Source organism: Apteryx mantelli, chromosome 5 (assembly GCF_036417845.1).
Source record: "Apteryx mantelli isolate bAptMan1 chromosome 5, bAptMan1.hap1, whole genome shotgun sequence".
In the NCBI taxonomy this organism is placed as follows: domain Eukaryota; kingdom Metazoa; phylum Chordata; class Aves; order Apterygiformes; family Apterygidae; genus Apteryx; species Apteryx mantelli.
In genome coordinates this window covers 50,401,682-50,424,434 of record NC_089982.1, presented here as the reverse complement: position 1 = coordinate 50,424,434, position 22,753 = coordinate 50,401,682, and the positions used below count along the sequence as shown (strand labels likewise).

The window sequence follows — 22,753 nt, the reverse complement described above, 5'->3', positions numbered from 1 at the left end:
CCAAACAGTACTTTTATATTATTATTTGTAACAAGTATGGGCATGCCTATAGCTTCCTTTAGAAGCATTTCCTGCATCTCAGAAATATGCATCACAGCACACCAGTTGGTTTTCCTTAATTATAGCATTAGTTCCATATACATCAATGTGCATTAATTCTTTTAGGTGCATGAACATATGTGGTGGTAACCTTCAAAGAAAACAGAAGCATCTATTTGAAGGATATTTATTTCAGCTTTTCAGAAAAGGACAGACAAAAAAGAATCATTCTACTGACATTTCAAAACCAATAAAGCCAGTGCCCTAAAGCATACTTATACAGGACTGATTGGGGGTTGGGAGTGGGAAATAAAACCTCTTGCAATATGAATACACTTCTCTAGAGAGAAATCTGTCTTTTCACCATGGAGACACTGCTGACAACTCCTCCCTGGATACAAAGAGGTAACTACATCATCACTGATGTCCTTGAGGCACTTTTCAGGGGAGGATACATGGTTCTTTCTTTTAGATTCTGGCTTCTGGCAGCATGAATGTGGCAAGTTTCAATGCTACAAAAGCCCAAAACCTTTCTGGATACAAAAAACTCAGGAGTTTATACTAACAAAACTGTTAGAGCATCTGGTGTTACTTCCTCTAGAGGACCTCCACAGGCAGTAAGTTAAGGCTACAATTTTTTGTCAACTCAACAAATTTCCAGTCCACTGAAATTAAAACAAAGGCTAGATTCTAGATTCAGCAAATAATCTATCCAAATTCAGTAGATTATTATATACAGTCTGCTGCATTTCAGTATGGAGGGTATAGGGAATGTTATTTAAGTATTTTGATACTATTGATTTCTTTTAGCCCAATGGTCATCACAGAGAAGTGAACTTTAATATTCCCAGATGATTAAGGCAACCACCTCTAATTGAACTGGAGAGAAATTAAAGCATTAGGTATTAAGGAAGATAAGAGCCAAACTTGCATGAGAAGCCTCTAAAAACTGAACAGCGAAACAGACTTTTTTTTTTTATGGTTTCTGTAATTAAAATTTATATAGAGATAGTAATTCATGCTTAAATCTTGAAATGCATGATTTTCATTGTTAATTTAGTTGCAGTAGTGTTGATATATTAAATCTTTTTCCATGCTACTACCACAACTCTAGAGGGACTACGGAATTTTGTCGCCAAAGTCATGTTTAAAACACAGCCCCTAGGCAGCACTCAGACATCTTTCAAAGATGTGATTGCAGCAGGATTTTAGAACAGTATCATGCAGCTGCTAAGCAGGCTACCCAGTTTTAAAACCAGCTAAGATACAAAGGGAGATTCAAAATTGATGACTGAGCTCCTTCCACACTGTTACCCTTAAATGGTTACATTATCAAAATATGTTAATGCAATGGCAGTTTACAGTGAACTCTATTCTATGATTTTACAGATTAGTTTGCTGTGTGAGAGGTGCAGTTGCTGACATGCAGTGAAACACACTTTCTGCAGATGGCCTGCACAGGGATCTGTGTTAGCCACTCCAATAGGCTATATTTTTGCCCTTTTAAAGGCATTCTGCAAGAGTATGCAGCTTTTCTGAAAGCCAGTTCTACTATACATCAGGTCAGTTAGGGAAAGAAAGAACCTAGAGAAAGCACAGACTCTGCCTCTTGAAGAGAAAATTGGTACATGACTCTCTGTCATTAATGCATCATTCCCAAGAAGTTAAATGACTCTGTAGTTAATAGCTCTTCATTCCAAGTGTTTTTCCTCTTACCCTACAGATGTATTGGTTCCGCTCGCCTGGAGAGAAGGTTTGTGAGCGCACTATCATGCTGTTCCTGACAAAGGGACACTGTCTTGAGCTCCAGCTGGCTCTGTCCTTGGGTCGGACTGTTGCGTTCTCATTAACCGATTCTTCAGTGTTAGTCTCTTTATCAACCTATCAAAAAGGAATTTAGTTTATAAGAACTACTATATCCGCACACATGCCACTATATAGTTTTTATGTCCTTGGATTTTACAAGCATTGTTATCATCCTGTAGGGGATGAAAAAAGGCCAGTAGAGAAAACAAAAAGTATCTTGCACATAACTGGGAGAAGCTATGCTAAACAAAGAAACAGAAGATTCCTAAAACGCATACCAACATGGGGGGTAGGGGAAAGAAGTCTTTGAAGGTGGTCTTTGTACTCAGTAAAATCAAAGCTTTTGCAGAAAGGCCCTTGCTGCCCTGCAAATGGTCTGATGTACCACAGTGCAAACAAGCATTTTTGTTTGCTGTTTGCAGATTTTTTTTTAATTCTGCATTTATATTTAATTTGCGCTGTATTTGTAGGACAGCAAGCTTCTGCCATACTGGAGACAGTGCCTACGCACACTGAAAGGGGCGGCTGGGAAAGCCACACTGCTCCAGTTCTTTCAGGCACCCGGTTGTGTATCTCCCACGCTCCAGAGCTGAGCTGGTTTATGGCAATCTCCTCCCATTACTGCAGAGCTGAACCAGCTTTGAGAGACCCAGGGAAGAGACATAACTAAGTCCTGTCTCCAAGGGGGCCTGCTGCCTGGTACAGTTGCCCCACGTGTCACAGGGAGCCTCAGATGCTGACATCCCTATACGCGGCACAGCCCATACTTGCATGCAGCAATTATCTTAACAGCAGGGCTAGAACAACCACTGCCGCAGCTAGCACACTTGGTGTTAGTGATGTGCACTGGGGCATTTTCTTTGACTTGGCTAATTTAATGAGGTTCATTGTTTTGAGCATTTAGGTGATAAATACAATGACCTAAACAGCACAACTGCAACCTTGAAAGGATCTGGCACGAGCAGATCTATACTGTGGTTGGTTTTATAGTAAGGCCTGCTACATCTTTGACTCTCTGCCCAGGTCCAGCCTCCGCTTGGCAAAACACATGGGTGTGTGCCTAACCTTCAGAAGTTGTCCTTGACGCATCCCTTTGCTGACTTAGGGCTTTGATCTATTTGGTTGCTACCCAGAAGACTGCCAGTCCTTTTATACCATGCCCTTGGCTCATTTGGCATCTTGCCACATTAATTGGAAGTTAATTACAGTTTCTAGCAAGTCCACTGAGGTGTCAAACTTTTTAATGTCATAGATTTGAAGGAACAAGATGTCATTCTTTGTCTTTTCACTTTCACTGTTTTACGGAACCTGCAGGTCTAACACATGCAATAGTATTTCATCAAGATTTACTGCACATAGAAAGGTGTCCTAAAATTTTTATTTCTTAGGGTATATACTACAACATCAGGGATGTCTTTATTAAACCTTTACTAAAAGTGTTTTCAGAAAGGTGGAGTATTATTTAAGGCAAACAGTTAACAACTTCTAATTCCACGATCTCGTTATGTGCAGGATGTGGGTAGTTCAATTATACACAGTTTGCTACACATTTTGGAATCTTCTATTTGTTAATCTTTCCTCCTCTTCTCTGCTAAACCAGTTTCTGTATTTCACACCCTAGAATAAAGGGGAGAACTACGGAAATGCCCTCACTGGTTTAAAGGTCTCAACGCCTGCTCCAACCTGTTTATTTATTTGAAGGGAAACCCAACAGATGAATCAGAAAAAATAGGAAACAGTAAAACAGATGTGCAGAAATATTTTAAACATGCACAAGTTACTGGACTGCACTTGTATCTTGAATATTCTCTCTACCCAACGTAAAAATGTGAAGATTGACATTTTTAGTTAATTGACTTAGTTCTGCCTACAATGTCTGTTACGTGTCCTATGTACAGTTCAGAAGCAGCCACACTGATTTCATTAAACATATGTTCCAAGAGGTGCTAGTGAAGGCCACGTCAAATTGTAAATGCTCAGACACAGCAGACTTCTAGATTTAACTAAACTAAACTTAGATCAAACTAAACAAGGTCTTTAGACACAGTAAGATACAGTGGGAATGCGTAAGGTAAGATATTCACCAGTGTCAGTATTACAGAAGCTTGCTGGCTTTCATGGGCCTCATCGCTGTTCTCTCTGCCCTTGTCTTCATCTGTCTCTGCTGCATCAATGCATAACCCCATATCACTGGTACAGCTGCCTTCTACTGTGAGCTTAATGCCATCTTCCTCTTCATCCACAATTTCATCAGATGCTTCTGCAAGCATTTCTAACCTGTATGAACAGAAGTAACCCAAGCTTATTCTTGAACTGATAAAGCCCACCAGAGAAAGCTATTAGGAGGCCTAAGGTTGTTAACGGAACAACTAGGATATTGTAAACCTAAAAGAAGGTGAATAAATTGACTACACAAGAGAAAGATTTCCCCTACCCCCATCTCCTCCAAAAGTACAGCCCTTTCATCAGTCTAAGAATAGGAATAAATGAATCATTCAGACATGCACAGTGAAGGGAAAAAAGCAGCTTTACCAGTCTTCCTCAGAGGCCCTTTGCTCCTGTTCTTCCTCTTCCTCGTCTTCAGCCAGCTCTTGTTCCACTGCTTCCAACTCAGCAGATGTCCTCTCCAGCAGAGCTGACACAGCATCCTGCTTACAAGGAAAGGGAAGAGGAAACCAGAATGAAGTGACATACAACATTAGGTAAAAAATGACAACTCTTACAAAAGCTGTATTTCCCTGGTGCTCCTGACGCCAGCAAAAGTATGACTCAGATCACAAGTTTTAGGGGTTTGAACTCTCCATGTGTAGCTCATTAACTGATTGAGATTTACTCTCTTTATAAACAATGTATTTTTGTATTTTGTTTTTAAAATGATAATGCAATCAAAAATGATCCTTTTGTCCTGTAATATCTTTTCCCTCTCTCCCTCTTATACTTGTAAAGTCCCTAGGTAGAAAAAGGTTGTTCTTAAAAGTCACGTTTCTAATGTAGTTCTTTTAAGAAGGTATAAAACAGAAAGATTTATTTAACTAGAAAAATTAGCATACAATTTGCATATACAGCATTTTTGAGTGCAGTAACTTTAAACATGTGAATTCAAATAATTAATAAAAAGCAATTTTTAATAACATTCATTTTAAAATGAAACACGGTTGAAGAGTTTCAAAAATTGGAGTCCAACTCTACAATCCACTAAGAAGCCTCAGCCCTACTCACACTTCGGAACAACTTTATAACTCTATATGGAACTGACTCACACAAAGTCACTACATGCAGCAGTGTCTGCAAGACAGGACCTCAGACCTTCCAGGGAGGTAGAGGAGGACAAATAAGATATACAAATAATCATAGCACAACAGCCCAGTTAGATTCTATGGCTTTTTTCTTACTAATGCAGCAATAACCAACACATTGCTCACCAAGTCCAATGAGTCTGATGACCGCTTGTTTAACAGAAACACGGATTCTTCATTTTGTTCCTTGTTTTTTTGGGCAGGAATCTGCTTGCAAGGCAGCAGGTTGTACCACAGAGTACAAGTCTCATCAGAAAATGATAAATCTGCCAGACTGACCTGAGTTCCAGCCTGCACAGAATATGAAAGGGGAAGAAAAGTTTAAATTTGTCGTTTTCCTGCAAGACAGCTGAAAATTAATTCTACAGTATTTTTCATGTAAAACAGGCAGCGTGAATTTGACATGGATCTTAATTCTTTTTAACTGTACAATCTTCCTATTTCCCCCCTGACTCCAGTCAAAAGAAATACATGAGAGGTTTCTCATATTGTCCATTCTGCCATTTTTTATTTCAGCCTGCATAATTTCTCTCCACATGCACACACACAAAAGCCTCTCCATCACCATAATGCACAAAAAACATTTATCTGCTTTCTATAGCATTCAATAATGAAAAGCTGTGGCAGTGAAACCTGCAGCACCAACTTACAGAACAGCAAGTCTTGACTGAAAAGTCAATTTTTCAGTTGTTCCACCACAAAAATCATCAAGGCAGCAATGACAGATGACCTCGTTTGGTTTAACCAGTAAAGAAGCACATGAAATGACAGTAAATGACATTAAGAAACGCCTTTCATGCAGACATGCACTGACATCCATTGAGTTGGCACCCTGGGAAAACTTGTAAGCGCTGGCGCTTGGGCTGTGCCTTGGCAGTTAGGATCCTCTGTTCTTTGGCAAAGCAAAAGATCTTCAGAGCCACTGGGCCGAGCACATAGCTCTTGCCAAGACTCTGGTCACGTTGCCCAGGGCTCTCTGCTTGGGGTACTCCTTGCAACTCTTGCTTTTGATCTAGTGATTAACCTCTACACCTCTGTGGTTTTTTTTCACCTTTTGTATCCTGCATTCTGTTACATTTTTTGTTCTGTGACCATTCCTTTACCTGAGGGGAAGACTCTTGGTTTTCTTCACATCAGACAAGCTGATGAGTTCAGCCACTAGCCCACTGAGAAAGGCCAGCACACTCCCCAGGCATTAAGTTAACTTCTACATTTTTGAAGCTGAGAGGCTGTTTCCAGCAGCCTGGGCTGATGAATCCTGCCAGACACCAATTTCAGCATCTCTTCATGGTGTTATAACTAAAAGTCTCACTGTGCTACTAAGTCAGACTCTTGGTGAAAAACAAAATTGAGTTGTACCAGACAGCCCAAAAGTAATCTGTAAGTAAATGATGCATCACTAGTTACATGATGACCGCAATTAGCAAAAGACGACAAACAAAAACAAACACAAACCAAACCCAGCTTCCAATAGGCTGGTCTATACATGTCATGCCTTTTTATTATTTCTACAAGTCATAAAGACTAAAAAGGTGGATCTAATGTAAGCTACAACCTGAAAAACTTTAATTTGTTTTTCATAACCAATTGCAGTAATGAAGGTTTGCATTGATTTTTTGCACATATTGTGGATTGGATTCAGCTTTTACTTTAAAATTCAGTTAGTGTAATGTTGCAGTGAAGTTTCTTAGGATTTTTATATATATATATATATATATATATGCATATATATACAAACTGCAAAACTGGAATACCAATCTGCAATTAAAGAGTTAAAGTAATGTGGGGTCAGAATCATCAAAACACCTCATAAAACTTCCACCCAAGATTAGAGTATGTATTTGGAATTTCAGAGAAAGGTAAAATTTTAAAAATTACAACAACAGCCAAGATCTGCGTCACATTTTTTCACCAAGTACTATAGAATTTTAGCAGCTTTGACAACCAGAATAGGCAGGGACAAAATAAACAAATGTGGGCCAAAAAAAAAAAAAAGCACCAGTAATAAAACTGCATACCAAGCATTCCTCCTGACGACTTCTACTGACAGCACAAACGTCCACTCTCAATGTCTTCTGCAGCAGCGTTACTTGGGAAATGGCTACTCTGAATATCTCGTTGAATAAAATGGTTTCCATGGCAGGATGAACTTTAGTGCGGAACAGACAGCTGATATCAGCTGAGGATGGAAGCACTGCTACTCTAATGTACCTGCAGGAAACAAAACAAAGAACTTTACCTGTATTTAAACTTGTATTTTCTGGATGATGCATGATAGAAAATGACCCCATGAACTAAAGGAGAACTGCATGGTGAGATAAAAAACAGCAACAAATCAGAGATGGGACAAAATAGAGGTGGAAAAGAGAGAAGGAGCTGAGAAACTCCCCCCGTCCCTTGCATATACATTTCCCAAAACGGTATTTCTGTGCCTTGGGAAGGCAGTAACAAAAGAGGTAGCTACTTCTGTCTCTATCCAGGTCTATCTTTTGATTTAGTACTGAGAACACTGAGAATCATGTCGCAGACAGAAAGAAACATTATCTTAATGATAATTAAAAAATGATAGAAAATTGGGGAAAAAAAGAGTGAAGGTAAACATGGAACTCTCAGCAACACTGAAAAGCAGTGCCATTTAATTCTGAAAAAAGCAATCAGAAAACTAAGCAAACAGAAGATTAAGACAAAGGATAAAGAAAATAGCTGGGCATATGGCAAAGCCACAGTTCCTAGAGATCAATTAATTATTAACTTAATATATTAAAGTGGGACTTAGAAGAATGCAGCTTGCAAGCCTAAACTTAAGCACAGGGAGTATCTAGAAATTGTTATGTACATGCATTTTTGTTATATAACAAATATTAATGGATATTATGTAGATCAAAGTAATATTACCCATCCTGCAGGTCTCCCTTTAGAAGTATCTTGATGAGTCAAGACATTCCTAATGCAATTTGTCTGGTTACCTATCTAGTGCACAACTTACCATACACATAAACACAGTGTACTTTTGGCTTTATCTCTTTTCTGTGTCTCTGCATTAACCTAATTTCTGGCATTGGCTTTAAATATAAATTTACCTTCACTGTAGAATAGAATGCAATGATGCTAGCTAAAGCAAGAAGAAAGAAAAAGTACGGCAAGGATTCTCCAAATTTTAGTACTATTGCTAGCTATTTTCTGGTAATTGCTTTGTACACACTGTTAATGCTATTAATGGTTTTTAGTTTTACATGAATTAAACCAGAAGAAATCAGGCATGGGAGAAATTTGGTTTTGTTATTTGAATTTAGGCATAGCCATTATTCCCAAGTTATGCCCACCCTTCTTGGGGAAAAGAGTGAGATCCAGGTTGTTTGGTTGGAATATACAGCCTGGATAGCAGGTACCCAGCGCTTTGACAAACCAATCCCTAAGTTAAGTGGTAGTGATAATGTAATTCCAGTAATGATGCTGCTGTAGAATTAACATGAATGTAGGTGATTTGCATAATCTACTGGAAGTAGTCTTTTTAATACATTAACTAATAAAATTAGGAAACATTTAGAAAAGTAAAAATAGTAGATGACGTATATTAAAAGTATATCTAAGAAGTGGTTCATTGGAGCTTTCTTTGAATATTTGTTAGCCAGTTTATTGGCATCAAGCCAGGATGAGGGGTAAAACAGAAATAAAAGGATAAACTGCTCACCAGTTTTGCTTTGCAAGAGTGTTTACTTTCATTTTAATAATAATAAAAAAATTAAATTGTCAACCAATGCCTCAAACTTTGCTGTGATAAACCTATGACTTTGTGGCTGACCAAAAATGACCCTGACACAGTAAGTATTCGACTAGGCTATACCTGCTCTAGAAGTAAACAGTTATTACACATATTGTGGAAACAGAAATCTAGAAGTCCTCATGTAAAATCTATTCCTCTGTGTGGAAATATTCCATGAAGTACTAATATACCCAATTTGATGTTCGAGAAAATACAGATATGACATAACATCATTTTTCAGCCCCAATTTTTACCACTGCACATATGTGTACAGCATATACATACATTCACACAATGGCAAGTGACAGAAAAATTGCAATTTGCAAGGTCTTTCCTTTACCCTGTCCTTTCCTCCTCCTCCTAATTTTGGGTAGTTTCAGTTTTATTTAATCTTTTTAGCAGGATCTCTGGTCTTCTGCACTGCAGATGCCTAAGTACTATTTAGAAGCACGTGCGTTAATTCATAAAAAGATGCCAGCTATGACCTAACCTTTTCTTGCAGAACATTTTGTTGACATCCTTATTTATATTCTGCATTATCTGCTTTCCATCTCATCTGTGTTGATTTATTCTTTTACACTTTCTACATTCTTGTGCTTGGAAGGGCAGCGAGGGGAATGGAGAGGGTAAGAGAAGGAAGGATAGTAGTAGATAATCATTTATTATTAAAAAGCAAACAAAAAAACACCCCAGGCCTATATCCCTATACATCCTTGCCATATTCACTTGCTTCATATTAATCTGTCAATCCAATTCAAGGTGACCAGGAGAAGGAGGGAAGCAAAGGCGCAAACCACCAAAAAAATTTTTTTCCCCAAGGACTGATTCTGTTCCAACTCTAATCATATTAAGGTTCTTAACAGCTTGTTGAACTAGTTTTCCAGTCTGTAAAATAGTTTGCTGAAGTACAACTGTCCCCAAGGACCCAAGGTAAGCTGCACCTATTTGTACAGACAGGAGTTTTAAATTAGAATTTCTGTAGTAGTATTTTCTTATTCAGCCATTTTTGCTTGTTTCATATGTACAATTTCCATTGTAATGTTTATACTCTTCCTGTTGTACAGTACAACACAAGAACTAATTCTTAACAGATCTCAAGCTCCAGTTACTAGGGATAGTGTAACTCAGTGTGCCTGTGCTTGATCATTTGCAATTTATCAAGTTACCCCTTACCTTTAAAGGCTCACTTAAAAGACAAACATACACTATTTTAACCTCATTTTACATCAATATGGCACAAAAATGTATAAAGACAGTATCTCGAGCTGAAAGAATTACAGTAGCAAAGTATTATAAAAATGTTTTTAATAGATACATAATAATTGTTCTGCATTTGCAAAACTGTAAAACTGTTACATATACTAAACGAAGCAACATTTTAAAAATCTCTTTCTGTTCCACTTTAGCGTAATGTGCAATTTTCCCAATAACTTCTTTTTCTTGAAGCATTACTGGAATCTGTAAAACTAAGCCCCACTACAGTTTGAAAAGTTATATACCTATTTTAGTGCTGTTAAGCAGTAAATCAATCCATTCCTTTGGAGAACTTGTACAATTTATTATTATACTCTCATATTTCAACATTACTGCTCAGTGATTGTTTGACTTACACTTTGGAGCCAAGGGGGACAGAAAATGCTGGAAGATTTCTGAGCCGGACTATGATTACCACAAAACTTGAATTGCTGGGGTCATATCTGTTAAATAAAGGACATTAGAGGCCAGTTTACTATTTGCATTTACATATGAAGGGAAATGTCCCCTCTGCTGGTCACTTACCTGAGTCCTATTTGTACCTGGGCAGCCTCTAGAATTGTTGCATCATCTTCACTATATACAATGTCCTCAGTTTCATTTGGTCTAGGACAAACAGGCAAATACTTGATAGTTAAGAAAATTACAGTTAACTTTTAGCAATAATGGAGGTATGTGTATACAAAACATATTACATTAGCCTAAACAGGCTGATTTAATTGCAGCGTGCAGCCCAAATGAGAATTTCAGAGCCTACATGATAGCAACTTGCATTTTAGAATAGTTGCTGCCTAGACAGTCTGACAGCTTTGTAAATGATTATTGAAGCAGGCCAGACTGAGGCAATAGAAAAACTAATGGCATTTTTATGTACATACTTACTATTTTTCCTCTATTCCCTTGAATACAAAATTGCAAACTCAAGTTTCTAGGAAACATCTAAGCTGGATATGGAATAGCGCTACTGAGAACGTTTGAGAAGCAGCAGCTCTGTCCAATGAAGAGGTTTCTGTGCAAGCGAAAACAGCATCTTTCCACTGAGCCCGTTTCCAGAAGCATTCAAGGAACCAACAGGCTCAAGTCTCACAGCTGAAGAGCCACTCTAGCACTGAATGGAATTACAGAGAATCAGTGTGGCAAAATAATTTCCAGGCATTTTCTGGGAGGTTTGAAGAGGATGTGGTATTAGTGGGTTTCAATGATTTTTTAAGCTCAACATGACTGTTGAGATCACTAAACAACGGCCAAAGTGGGAGATGTGGAGAACGACACAGACGTCCACCCATACCTCATCAAGACATGACACCATTATTTTGAGAGACTATGTTTAGAGGTTTCCTTTTCACTATTTATTTTATGGCTGCTGGCTAATTTGATAGGGTGTATTTATTTCCTCCCCTGCCTTAAATTGCTGAACATGAAGGACCGGTTTATAGAGTGGAAATTCTGTATTGTAAACTTGGGAGTGCACTGACAGATTACAAGTTATTCCACACAGACTGTTCACAAAGACACTTCTACTGAACACAGGCAAATCACACAGAGGCACTTGGTACCTCTTCAGTACTTCCTACTCAATAAGTATTAAGAGTATCCACACCTGGATCTAGCACCGAATAACTAGTGCCTGGAAATCTCAGCTTCCACAAGTGGCAACAGTGGTGTAGACAAGCTTAGGGGATGCAACTGTCATCTTTCCTCTCTTTCTGAGGAATGGCAGGGAAGACGAGGATTTGTTCTCTCTTCCATCTATCCCACAGCTTGCAGTCATTTGAAAGGACACTTAAAGAGCTCCAGAGAACATCTGTGGTATTTGGTCCAGTATCTGTTCACTTGATCCACTGGGTTTATAACTGGAGCAGAGAGTAACTTCTGATCACAGTGACTCAGAATTGAGACAAAAGTGGGAAGACAGCAGACCAAAAACACACAACCACAGCCACCCAGTAAGCGAAGACTGAGTTTTTACAGATGGAAGTTTATTTCAACCTAAGAAATTGCATTAGGAGTCTAGGTCTAACTGAATACATGGAGCAAACTCATACCGGGATTCCTTGTTCAGGGTGAAATACCAGGTCCATGGCCTAAGATGAGACTGAATGGCCACTGTAATACTTCAGCTCAGTAGAAATCCCTTTTGCATTTGAGTTTTTGTATTTGGTCTCATCTACTTTTATTACCTTTTAATTTGTAAAACACATGACTAGCAGAAGTACTTTTAACAGAGGCCAATAAAGCCCCTCTCCATTTACGATACCATAACACACTTTCATCTCTCCTAACAGGCATTTAGGCTGGCAACAGACCATCTGTATCTACATCTTTGAAAGCATATTGCTAAAACACATCTCTTGGAATACTCAAAAGGACAAAAAAATTCTTAATGTCAGAAATATGCAGAAACTGAGGTAAAAATAAAGATTTTAGTTTCTCTCTCAGTTTGCAATATTCTTCTGTTATCCAGTCTTAAAGTTCATTGTCTCCCTGCCAAGAAACAGACAATTCTGTACAAATGAGGAATCTGGCAGAATCCATCTCTTGTCATAAGGAAACAACAGTAAATACATTTCTTCTTCTATCCTGCTCACCACAGTGAAGCATGCATATTAAAACCTAACCTGGTTTATTTTAATACCAACATTACATTTGAGGATTTTCTCATCTTTTCTCTATTCTTTTTTTAAAAAGGAAAACATTCACACAAAACACTATGCAATAATATGATTGTATCTATTTAAACAAAACAAAAAGTAACAAAAGTCACTCTGGGCAGTGTCAATACAGCAACGTGGCAGAGCCTTTATAGTTTAAGTAGAGCATGTCTGCTAGGAAACAGTTTTAGCAAGAAAAAACAGGAATAGAAAGTAGTACTAATTATAGCAGCCAAATTATAGAAAAGCTGTAATGCCAATTTCTTAGCTTTTAAGAAAGTAATTATAAAACTCCAATTTTTTGTCAGTGCGCTTTTCTTTCAATATGAAACTGCGAAATATTTATAAAAGGGCAAGACTGATAAACTGCTTATGCTGATATAACTGCTTATAGATATTTATTCTTTTGATGGAAAGAGTTGCATTATTTCTCAAACCTACTGTTTCACAGAAGCTTCATATACCCCACTATCTCCAGCTACAGACTCATCAGACACAGCAGCAGATACACAAGCTGTTTTCTCCTCAAGCAGGTGACTAGCTGCTCTTCTTCGTAAGTCAACATCTAAGAAAAGAAGAATGAAAATTAGTCCAATAGATTAATCATCAGGAAAAGAGAAGTGCATAGCTTAGAAAGTTGTCAAGTTGAAATCAGTGACCCTTAACTGAGTATCACAGAGTAGTTTCATTCCACATCATTTAGCATTCTGAGGCTGTTATTACTGTTATTGCACATTCTGGCTAGGGATTTATATGTCCAAACTGATAACTTGAAAATGTAAAACTATTATTCCTTTCCAAAAATACAGGCTTCTATCATCACCCATGTCACTTGAACTAATTACTATCCCTCATTATCTTCATTATTAACCCTCATTATCCTGAGTTTTGAACCTGTATTTGCCATCTTCACATTCTGCACTGTAGTGACACTTCAGCTACATGCAAAGTGATTGTCTACTGTTAATTAAAAATTCAATAGTCAGATAGATGCCCCTCTCTCCAGTGATATAACTAGAAATGAAAAATCCCCTCTGGTTTACTATCATCAAAAACTTTTTATGCTACAGTGTCTTTACTATCAACTACTACTTAACTTTAATCTTCAACTCATATTTATATGCTAGCGTCCTGCAGTGAAGAGCAACGTTCACTGAAAGCCACGTTCTGCAGCATAATAAGTTGAGGGCCTACGGAGTACTTTTATCTGCAAAGGAGTGAGAATATTGGTATGCATTACACTCCCCACCTGAATCATGACTTTACGTCTTGTTAAGATGTTTAAAATTTAAGGCTTCAGATTAGATGATTGATTGCTGCATTTCTGCTTTTATTTATGGAAGTAGGAATGCTTTTCCCTTGATGATGAAGTGCTCTTTCCCTTCCCCCCCACCATCTGAGGGGTGAAGGTGATGACATGATTTATTGATTACCCTTAGGAATTACCACAGCAGCCCGAATTGACTTTGACAATGACAGAGACTGACTGTGGAAGAACTACACAATATTCCAACTTGGTTGCTGACAGCAGGGACCTGTACAGAGGAGTAAATATATGTATGGTTCACCTGTACAGGAAAGCCAGAGATAGAGAAGTAAGTGAGCACTTCATCTAAAGAATGAATTTAGATTATGATATGAAAACATTAGCTGCACTGTCTACAGGTATGTTTGTCTGCTCCCAAGTTAAGTTTTACAAAACTGTAAGAATCGTAAATGTTCGGGATGAAATTTTCCATGCAGATTTTATGCCTCAGGCTGAGTTTGTTGGAAAACCTTCCCATTCAGCATCACAGCAGCTCCAAGAATGAAATCAGTGAGCAAGCACTGAGCCAATCCCAGCTCTGTGCCTCCCTTCTGATGTACTGAAGCCTCACCAGGAGGCTCATTTTACTGTGGAAACTAGCAGTATAGGAAGCCTAATTAACTAACTTCTGCCATTTCAAAATCCAAGTGCTTGTTCTGGCAGCCTTAATACAGATTTTGAAATAATTTATATCATATATATGACCCTACATGAGGAAGTAATAATCAGTGTGAAGAATAACAAGATATATTTATATTGTAAAATCATAACTGCTTTTAGACTTAAAAATGCCCTGACACTATCCAGAATAACAGGTCCTCAAAGAGCTCTAAAATATTAGATAATCATATGGTGCCTCTGAAAATAATGATAAAAAGAAATAAGTTTTCACAAAAGATCAGTCTGAATTAATTTCTGATACCTCGCAGCCTGATGTATGCCTGAATTCCAAACCATCTTAAATTCAGTTCTCAGACTAAATGATTCGCAGCCAGATTGCAAAGAAAGAAAGAAGCTGTTAAGTTGGAAAAGATATACTGCTGGAATATGGGCAGGAACATTAATTATTTTCCATCTTCTATCAGATAGTTCCAAAGCAAAGGGACTACAGTGTTCCACTACACAGAAAAGACAAAGGGCAGGATGACACAGAAGGCAAAATAAAAGCTCCAAATCCCTTTTCATGTTTTTCCACTTTACATTTCACAGGTTCAGACCATTAGGACTTCAGTCAATTTTATCTTTTCTTCTTTCTGCACAGTTAGAGTGAAGGACGGAGTCCCAACTTATACTATGTACACTGTACATTTCTCTGCTGATGCCACATTGCTATTACTCTGGTCAACACTAAAATAACTAGAGTACTGCAACAAGTTAAGATAATTAACAAACAAATGTTACAGAAATTTCTTGTTATTAAAAAAAAGTAAATTGCTTATTAAAATATATATCTGTCTATGTTTCCAAGTACTTTTTAAAAATGGACAAGCTCCCAGGGCAAGGGTTTAAGCTTGGCAACAAAATTGGACAATGTGCTCTCTAGCTAGGCTATTGTATTTATTATGAGACACCCAAACTTAGCCACTTCACTATCAACTCAGATCCAGAAACATGGAAGTAGGAATGTTAAGTCTTTGGACATCAATTCACCATGTCATTACACACTGTTCTTCTACAAAATTGTTTAAAGAAATATTTTTGAGAGTTTCCCTGAAAAAAAATGCCCTCTTTCTTTGGGTTCTCAATAGTTGGGCATCTGGGATCCATTTCTTAGAAAGCACTGCCATTTGCTAAAGCATGTAACACTCAGAGCCAGAGTCAAAAGAGAAATAATAGTTGCAGGTTAACAGATGGTCTTACATTAGAGTGGGACCCAAGAGAGCCTGGGTTGCGACTCTGCCACATAATCATTTTATGAGTTGAAGCAAATAACTTAGGACTCGATTTTCAGAAGTGCTGATCACATGCATCTCAAATGGGGCTGCCAGTGCTCAGTACTAGTGGAAATTTGGCTCCCTCAGTTCTTCTTTGGCAAAATGGAGCCACTGGACAGCGAAAACATACAAATGATTTGCAAGATACTTAAATACTGTGACAAAGAATGACATTAGAAAAAGTCAATAGATAAATGTGCAGAGAAAGCACAACATACTGGCAACCTCAACACTGGGTAGCAAAGTCAATGCTCTAAGACTTCGGACAAGCCATCAACTCTTGGCAGCTGGGATTTTTATAGCTCTGACTCTATCAAGGCGATGAAAATATAGGAAAACTAAATGCGCTACTGTGCTTTACTGCAGACTAAAAGTGGAATTAATTACACCTAATTCAACCATCTCAAAGTTAATGTTAACTAGTTATCAGGATACCTCTCCAGACAACAGAAGCAGACAGGCAGATTCACAGGGTGAATCATCCCATCTTCCTTAAAGGGAAGGATGTTTTAGGATAGGATGACTCATCCTCTGGAAGCTACCCACAGACTGCAGAGGGAGCCTAGAGTAGCTTTGGTGGTCTGTCTAACTTTCAGATGGATAAAAAGCTAAAAGCTCTGAGACTGACACTAAAAATGGGTATAGAGTCTCACTGCACTGCATGGAATGTGGTAATTCATTTGTCTTTCTCAGTTCACATGGAAAATGAGCTGCAGGTGTTTCTGTGACAGCAGGTTCAAGTAATTATCTGCACATATAAAAATCCTAACAGTAAGTCCAGAAATCTCTAATACTGAGGATGCCAATTTGTAACTTATTCTTCACTGAGAAATTTGATTTCTGATTTCTAGCTACTAAAAAACAGCACAAGATATTTCTGCACTTTCCCCATATGCCATCACAATATATAGGGACACCATGAATCTCCTCCATGTCCTTCTTCAGGTTTTTCTTCGTAAACTTTTCATGCTAAGAAAGTCTGTAAACAAGGTTTCCTTCTGAGACAGCTATGGAACAAAACTAAATGGAATTGGGATGAGCATATCTCTGAGGACCCAAAACTAGAAGTTACGTGCTGTCCCTCAGAATTACTGACTGCGCACAAAGGCAAACTATGTCACTCATGCTATTCTTCAGATGTATGACTAGGATCACTTTGTTCATAAGCCAGCTGTTAGTTTAAAATTTTCATTTTATGTATACCTTTGATATTACAATTTTTTATTACCTGCACTTCCTTCATGTAGAGAAGGCAGAGCCTGCCTAATGCTTTCATTAAGATCTTTATCATCTGTAGGAATCTGAGATCCTGCTCTGGCGTCAGAGTCCAGTAACATTTGGTTCTCACAGAGACTAATGCCTGCAAAATCACCTGAAAGGTCACAGTCTTCAAAGTCTGTAGTGAGGTGATGTAGAGGGGAATTTTGAGCTGACATTGAAAATGCACCTTCCAAAACCAAAGGGGAGCCTGGGGGGGACAAGGAAGACAGTGAGGATCTTGAAGACAGTGATGTCACAGATTTGGGAGGTTCAGTCAATTTTGGATGGTCTGAAGCTGAAGGAGAGTCACTGTAACCCAGTCTCCCATGGGAACTGACCACTTCATTTTCATGAATAGTAGTGATAGGCCCCGAAGGAATGTAACCACTTTTTTCTTGCAATATGAAGTCAAGTTTATACTGATAGTCCAAATCTGTTATTTGATCGCCTTGGTTATAATAGAGATCCGTAGAGCTGAGCGAGTTTAGCGACCCTCTGCTTGATGTGTTCAGAGATCCCCGGCTGGATGCCAGCGATCCCAAACTGCTCCCTGAAGACACAGATAATGTACTAGCTGAGAGGCTGCAAAGAAAGCATAAACACACACACCAATGTTACTAAACTAAACCAGACTTGATTACCAGCACCAAATAGTACAAGGAGAGATAAGATTGACTGGAAGCTACACTGTAACAACTTCTTAATATTGAATGTTATTAGGAGCATTATTTTTTTTAAGCAGTCATATTGGTTTAGGTCAGGGTGCCCAACCCTCAGACCATCAGGGCAATTTATCCCCCTTATGGCCAGTTCCCAAAGCCCCTTTTCTTCTGGAGGAGGCTGCAGGTTTGACAAATTGGTCAGGCAGCAACAGCTGTGATGTTTCCTCAATGACCTGCTCCACCCTCAAGTGGGCACTCACGGGGCCAATGTGATGGGAAGGGGGTCCCTGGGAAGCAGCTAAAGGCAGCAGACGACTGCCACACCTTGAGCCGGCCATCTGCCCAAGTGCCTGTGAAAGATGGCAGCTAGAAGCAGGCGACTTGTGGCAGAACTACTTCACATGTATAAAACAACACACGCACACTACACGCACAGAAAATCCAATCACGTAAGGATGGCAAAGGCCACGACATGCAGCCTTCTCCTGTTAATAAGTGAAGATGAGCAGCCCTGCCAGGCTGCTCATCAGAGAAACCAAGTGTCACTGCCTCAGCTCAGGAGGACTCTGCTGGGAAAAACTGTCAAGAAAAATAATTCGAGACAGCCCCTTTTAAACACTTAAGAGGTGTTACTGAACAATAACAGAGCTATCAACTATAACAATTTTGCCTAGAAAATTGCTTTTGACTGGACAAAGAGACCCACAAGCACAACCAAGAGCACGAAATCCTTGAAAAAGGATTTAAGAGACTCTTTCCCCACCTAATCACCAATCAAGATCACAGGACTTCACAGGATCTGGCTGTGGTGTTTGAAATAGCTACACCAGCCTAGATCCCAAGGATAAAAAGGTATGGCTTATTGAGAGAGCACCTTTATACAGTGCTTAAAAACATTTTTCCTCCTAAAGCTCCATTTTGATTTCTAAGAGAATACTTAAATATTAAGGCAGCTTTCTGAAGAGTGTATCCTACTGGGACATGTAAGGAGTTTGACCAAATTCAGCTGAATTTGATAAATAAACACAGTGGACAGATGGTTTTGTAGTCCAGGATATTGTCCACGAGTGGGAAAAACTCCTCCCTGGGATCAGTTACACGCATCATTAAACATCATAATTCCCATCAAAGCAATGAGTATGAGTTCACAGTCTCTGTAATGGAATACTATTTTGTTATCACTATGAATTTCATTCACAAAGTCAGATTTTATAACAATGACTGTCAGGAAAAAAACTCTGCTGAGAGTATTTTCTGTTTACAGAAAGCACAAGTCAATGGTTGAAGAATAAAACTAGAATCACACAAATATTTACAGACACACATATTCATTGAGCCTCTCCAGTTATTACACCAAATAAAAGCTACAGTTCTAATAACACATTTTATACAGATGTCTGAGAAACCATTTTTTTCCTCAATGACAGTATTTGGGAGACCTGACCAACTAGATATTTTCTGATTTTATTTATTTAAGACTGAGGCAAAGTAATATGCCTCCCTGCTTAATTATAAAACTCATTCAAAAAAATCTATTCTTGTGTACTTACTGAAATTATGAAGATACACTGGGTTTGCACAGAAACAAAATGCTTGAAGCTACTATACTTACATTTTCTTACTTCAATATTAAACAAATTTTGTTCAGCCTCTAGCTAACAGAAAAATCTAAGAATGAAGTTTAGACATCCAGGTTCACTAAACTGTATTTGAAAACAGGTTTTACATTATGTGGTGCAGCCTCACCTCCTAAGTTGTGAATGCAAATAAGTAGTTAACTTCATAGTTTCTTCAAGTTTCTGTACCAACTCTTTTCTTCGCTCTTCCAATTTCAATCTGGAAATAGAGGTGTATGTAAGTATAGGAAAGCATTACAAAATAGTCAGGAGCCTAGGTGCATATGACAAAATACTTTACATATAGGATGGAAACAAAGTGAAGATCCTCCTTTTTTTATGTGGTTCTCTACTGCTGAAATCCAAGAGACTGTGCTAGCTCCCAATCCTAAAAATTTCAGCAGTGACTTTAACTGCAGAATACTAAGTGCCATAACAAACCTAATGGTCATAAAAGCAAATAAAATGTTGGTAGAGTCACACTGCACCAAATGAAAAATGCACACAATAAAAGAGCAACAGATGAGCAGTGATGAAATGGCTGTACCTTCAGGAAAATAAGATCTGCTCTACTACCATTTTAAAAAGCAATGTTGTACACTGGCTACTCACTAAATATAGTTTCAGACAGAAAACAAAACAAGAACACTAATACCAATATTAGTTCTGATAACACAAGAACTGGGGAGAGCACTGCAGGAAAGTTAAAAATCAAAACACTCTTTGAATTTCTGAGTCTTCATATGGAGATAAAGTATAATAAACCAAAGCGGGGCCAAGCGTAAGGATCTGAGATGACAGGTAGTGTCTAAGAGTCCTTGACAAAGATTTCTACATCCCAAACAACTTTGTCATCACCTCAGAGTCACACAGCATCATTAATGCTCATTTTCAAGGTTCACCTTTCTGCCAGAGTAGGATTATTCCCTTCTGCACCACTATCCAGCCTAACTCTACAAACACAAACGGCGGAACTCTCCCATTAATTTCAGATGACTGCTAACAGTAAGGATTCACTAATCTTTACACTGATTTCTCCTATTATAATTCCCTTTTATCACTCCATTTGCAACAGCAAATATACTGCTTTCCCTCCGTAGATTTAACTAAAAGCCTCCCATGGTTTTAGTTAAATGGTGGATGTGGACGTTCCCCTCTAACCCTTGCTCAGTCAGGTGATACATGTAACAAGTTCTCAAGCAACTAATCTGAGACACAAAAATTACTTTTTTTTTTTTTTTTTTTTAAAGGTTTGAGATTCATGCTCAGAACCCTTTCCTTTGGCCTTTCTGTCATCTCAAGGATGTACAAATTAAAATTCAAATGCAGAGAACATTAAAAATAAAAACAAATAAATAAATAAATAAAATCAACCCTTGCTTTCTTATGCAAACTGAATGAAACACTCTAGAGAGTTCCCAGAATTCACTCTCTGAGTGCCAGATACCAGTAAAAAGACATTAAGTCCTCAGTTCAGCAAAGCATTAAAAGCACTTGCTTACACTCATGCTTATTCAGCAAGCAAATATGGGTTATGCGAAGGTGAATAAGTTACCCTGAGGTCAGCCAGGGTGTGAACTTCCACTCCACTGCCTACACTGCATATGCTCTTACACTGCAGTAATGTGTTCATCTGCCAACACCTGCTAAGACGGTTAAAAGAATACAGAATATTTAATTCCTTGCTCAGGAAGACATATATACAGGCTTTCAAACTAAGAATTATGCTTGTCTATGCTATCAGATGGCTTTTCCTACCATTTTTACAATTTTTCAATGCCTTTTGCCTTCTTGCAAAGCCTAATCTATCCTGCTTTTCTCAAGCAACAGTGCTCTTCACTAACTTTTTTTTGAGTCTCTTCAAGTGAGCTATGACCTTATCTTCAAGGAACGGGCACAACAACTGGAATGTGTGTTTCACTATCGGGGCAAAAGGCAAGAGAAAATTAAGGGACTAAGAAACCTCTTCTTTGATTGGAGTCCTCAACAGATACCTGTATTTGTTCTACTGAATTTGTACTGTTAAGCTAAAAGAGTCCCTCCACCTTGGCACAAGGAAAAGGTGGTTTTTCTTTGTTATTTCAATTTAGTCCCTGGATAAAAGAAAGTTTGCTGGATTCAATCTTATTTACTAGTAATTTAAAAAGTAGTATTAATTCCTGTATGTAAGTTTCAGAATGATTTTACTCATGAGTCACAAATAAAGTTAGTTTGGTTAAAAATCACTCTTGGAAGTTCCAAGATGTGCAAGAAATAAATTTACTATCCTACGACAAATTCTGACGTTTAAATAATTTTTTTCCATCCTACATCAGGCTAAATTCAAAACCTTTAAACAAAGAACCTTTCTTCCTTATAGCCTGAGCAGGAAACTTTAATATCCCAAGACCAGATAAACACCCAAACCACCATCATGTTGTCTATTCTGACATGGGCCTCTGTCAACCTCTTCCATTTGCATTCCTCCTATCTAAATTAATCTATTATTGTTGTAGTGAATTGAACGTAAATTATCTTTGTCCAGCTTTGACCATAAATTGTAACCTTGCCGAGAGTGGCTTACATCATCTTAAAAAAATTAAATGCATTAGAAGTTAAAAAGCACTTACCTCATCTTCTTTCAGTGCAAACTTGTCATGTGGACATGTTTGCTTATGACAGTAGGGGCCAATTTTGCAGGCCACAGGAAAATAAATAAGTAGTAGTAAAACCATGCATCTGTTTAAATGCCAATGATTACTTAGAAGATTTTGCCAAGGACTAAAGAATAAGGGAATCTCCCTAACATGAATGCAAATAGGCAAGAAAGTAGCAACTAGCTTTCAACAATCTGGACGTTTCTGTACAGTCGCTGGAAGGCTTCTTAAAGCAGTCAGGCTGTGCCCTTCCTCTGCTTTTTGAAGTTGATATGTTATGATTTATACCCTCCTTTTGTAAATTGACTCTGAGTAAATTACTAGCGGCAATTTCAGCAGCCTACTCCCAAATAACCCTGGGCTACACTGATAATGTTTTGTTTTAAGTTGAAGCAAGTCTTCCATTTTTTCTTTCTTTTTCTTTCTTTCTTTTTTTTTTTTTTTTAACTCATCACATCAAGCTCTGATAAAATCCATAGCTTTCTACAGTGTTGCTTCCTTATCAGTACCTGTGAAAACACTGGAAACCT

The 22,753-nt window shown here is 38.1% G+C and overlaps 1 protein-coding gene across 5 annotated transcripts in view; it reads right to left on the bottom strand.

Moving 5' to 3' along the window:
- Nucleotides 1-22,753, bottom strand: part of WWC2 (WW and C2 domain containing 2) — a 109,902-nt gene that overhangs the window by 12,787 nt on the left and 74,362 nt on the right. For 4 of the 5 annotated variants that reach the window (XM_067297936.1, XM_067297939.1, XM_067297940.1 and 1 more), the window contains 10 exons: nucleotides 19,718-19,807; nucleotides 17,278-17,891; nucleotides 13,251-13,374; nucleotides 10,684-10,764; nucleotides 10,515-10,601; nucleotides 7,160-7,352; nucleotides 5,268-5,432; nucleotides 4,378-4,496; nucleotides 3,930-4,122; nucleotides 1,756-1,920 (listed from right to left, as the gene is read on the bottom strand). In XM_067297936.1, the coding sequence (XP_067154037.1) occupies nucleotides 1,756-1,920; nucleotides 3,930-4,122; nucleotides 4,378-4,496; nucleotides 5,268-5,432; nucleotides 7,160-7,352; nucleotides 10,515-10,601; nucleotides 10,684-10,764; nucleotides 13,251-13,374; nucleotides 17,278-17,891; nucleotides 19,718-19,807 (1,831 nt within the window). The remainder of the gene's footprint in view (nucleotides 1-1,755; nucleotides 1,921-3,929; nucleotides 4,123-4,377; nucleotides 4,497-5,267; nucleotides 5,433-7,159; nucleotides 7,353-10,514; nucleotides 10,602-10,683; nucleotides 10,765-13,250; nucleotides 13,375-17,277; nucleotides 17,892-19,717; nucleotides 19,808-22,753) is intronic. The other variant, XM_067297938.1, reaches the window with a different exon arrangement.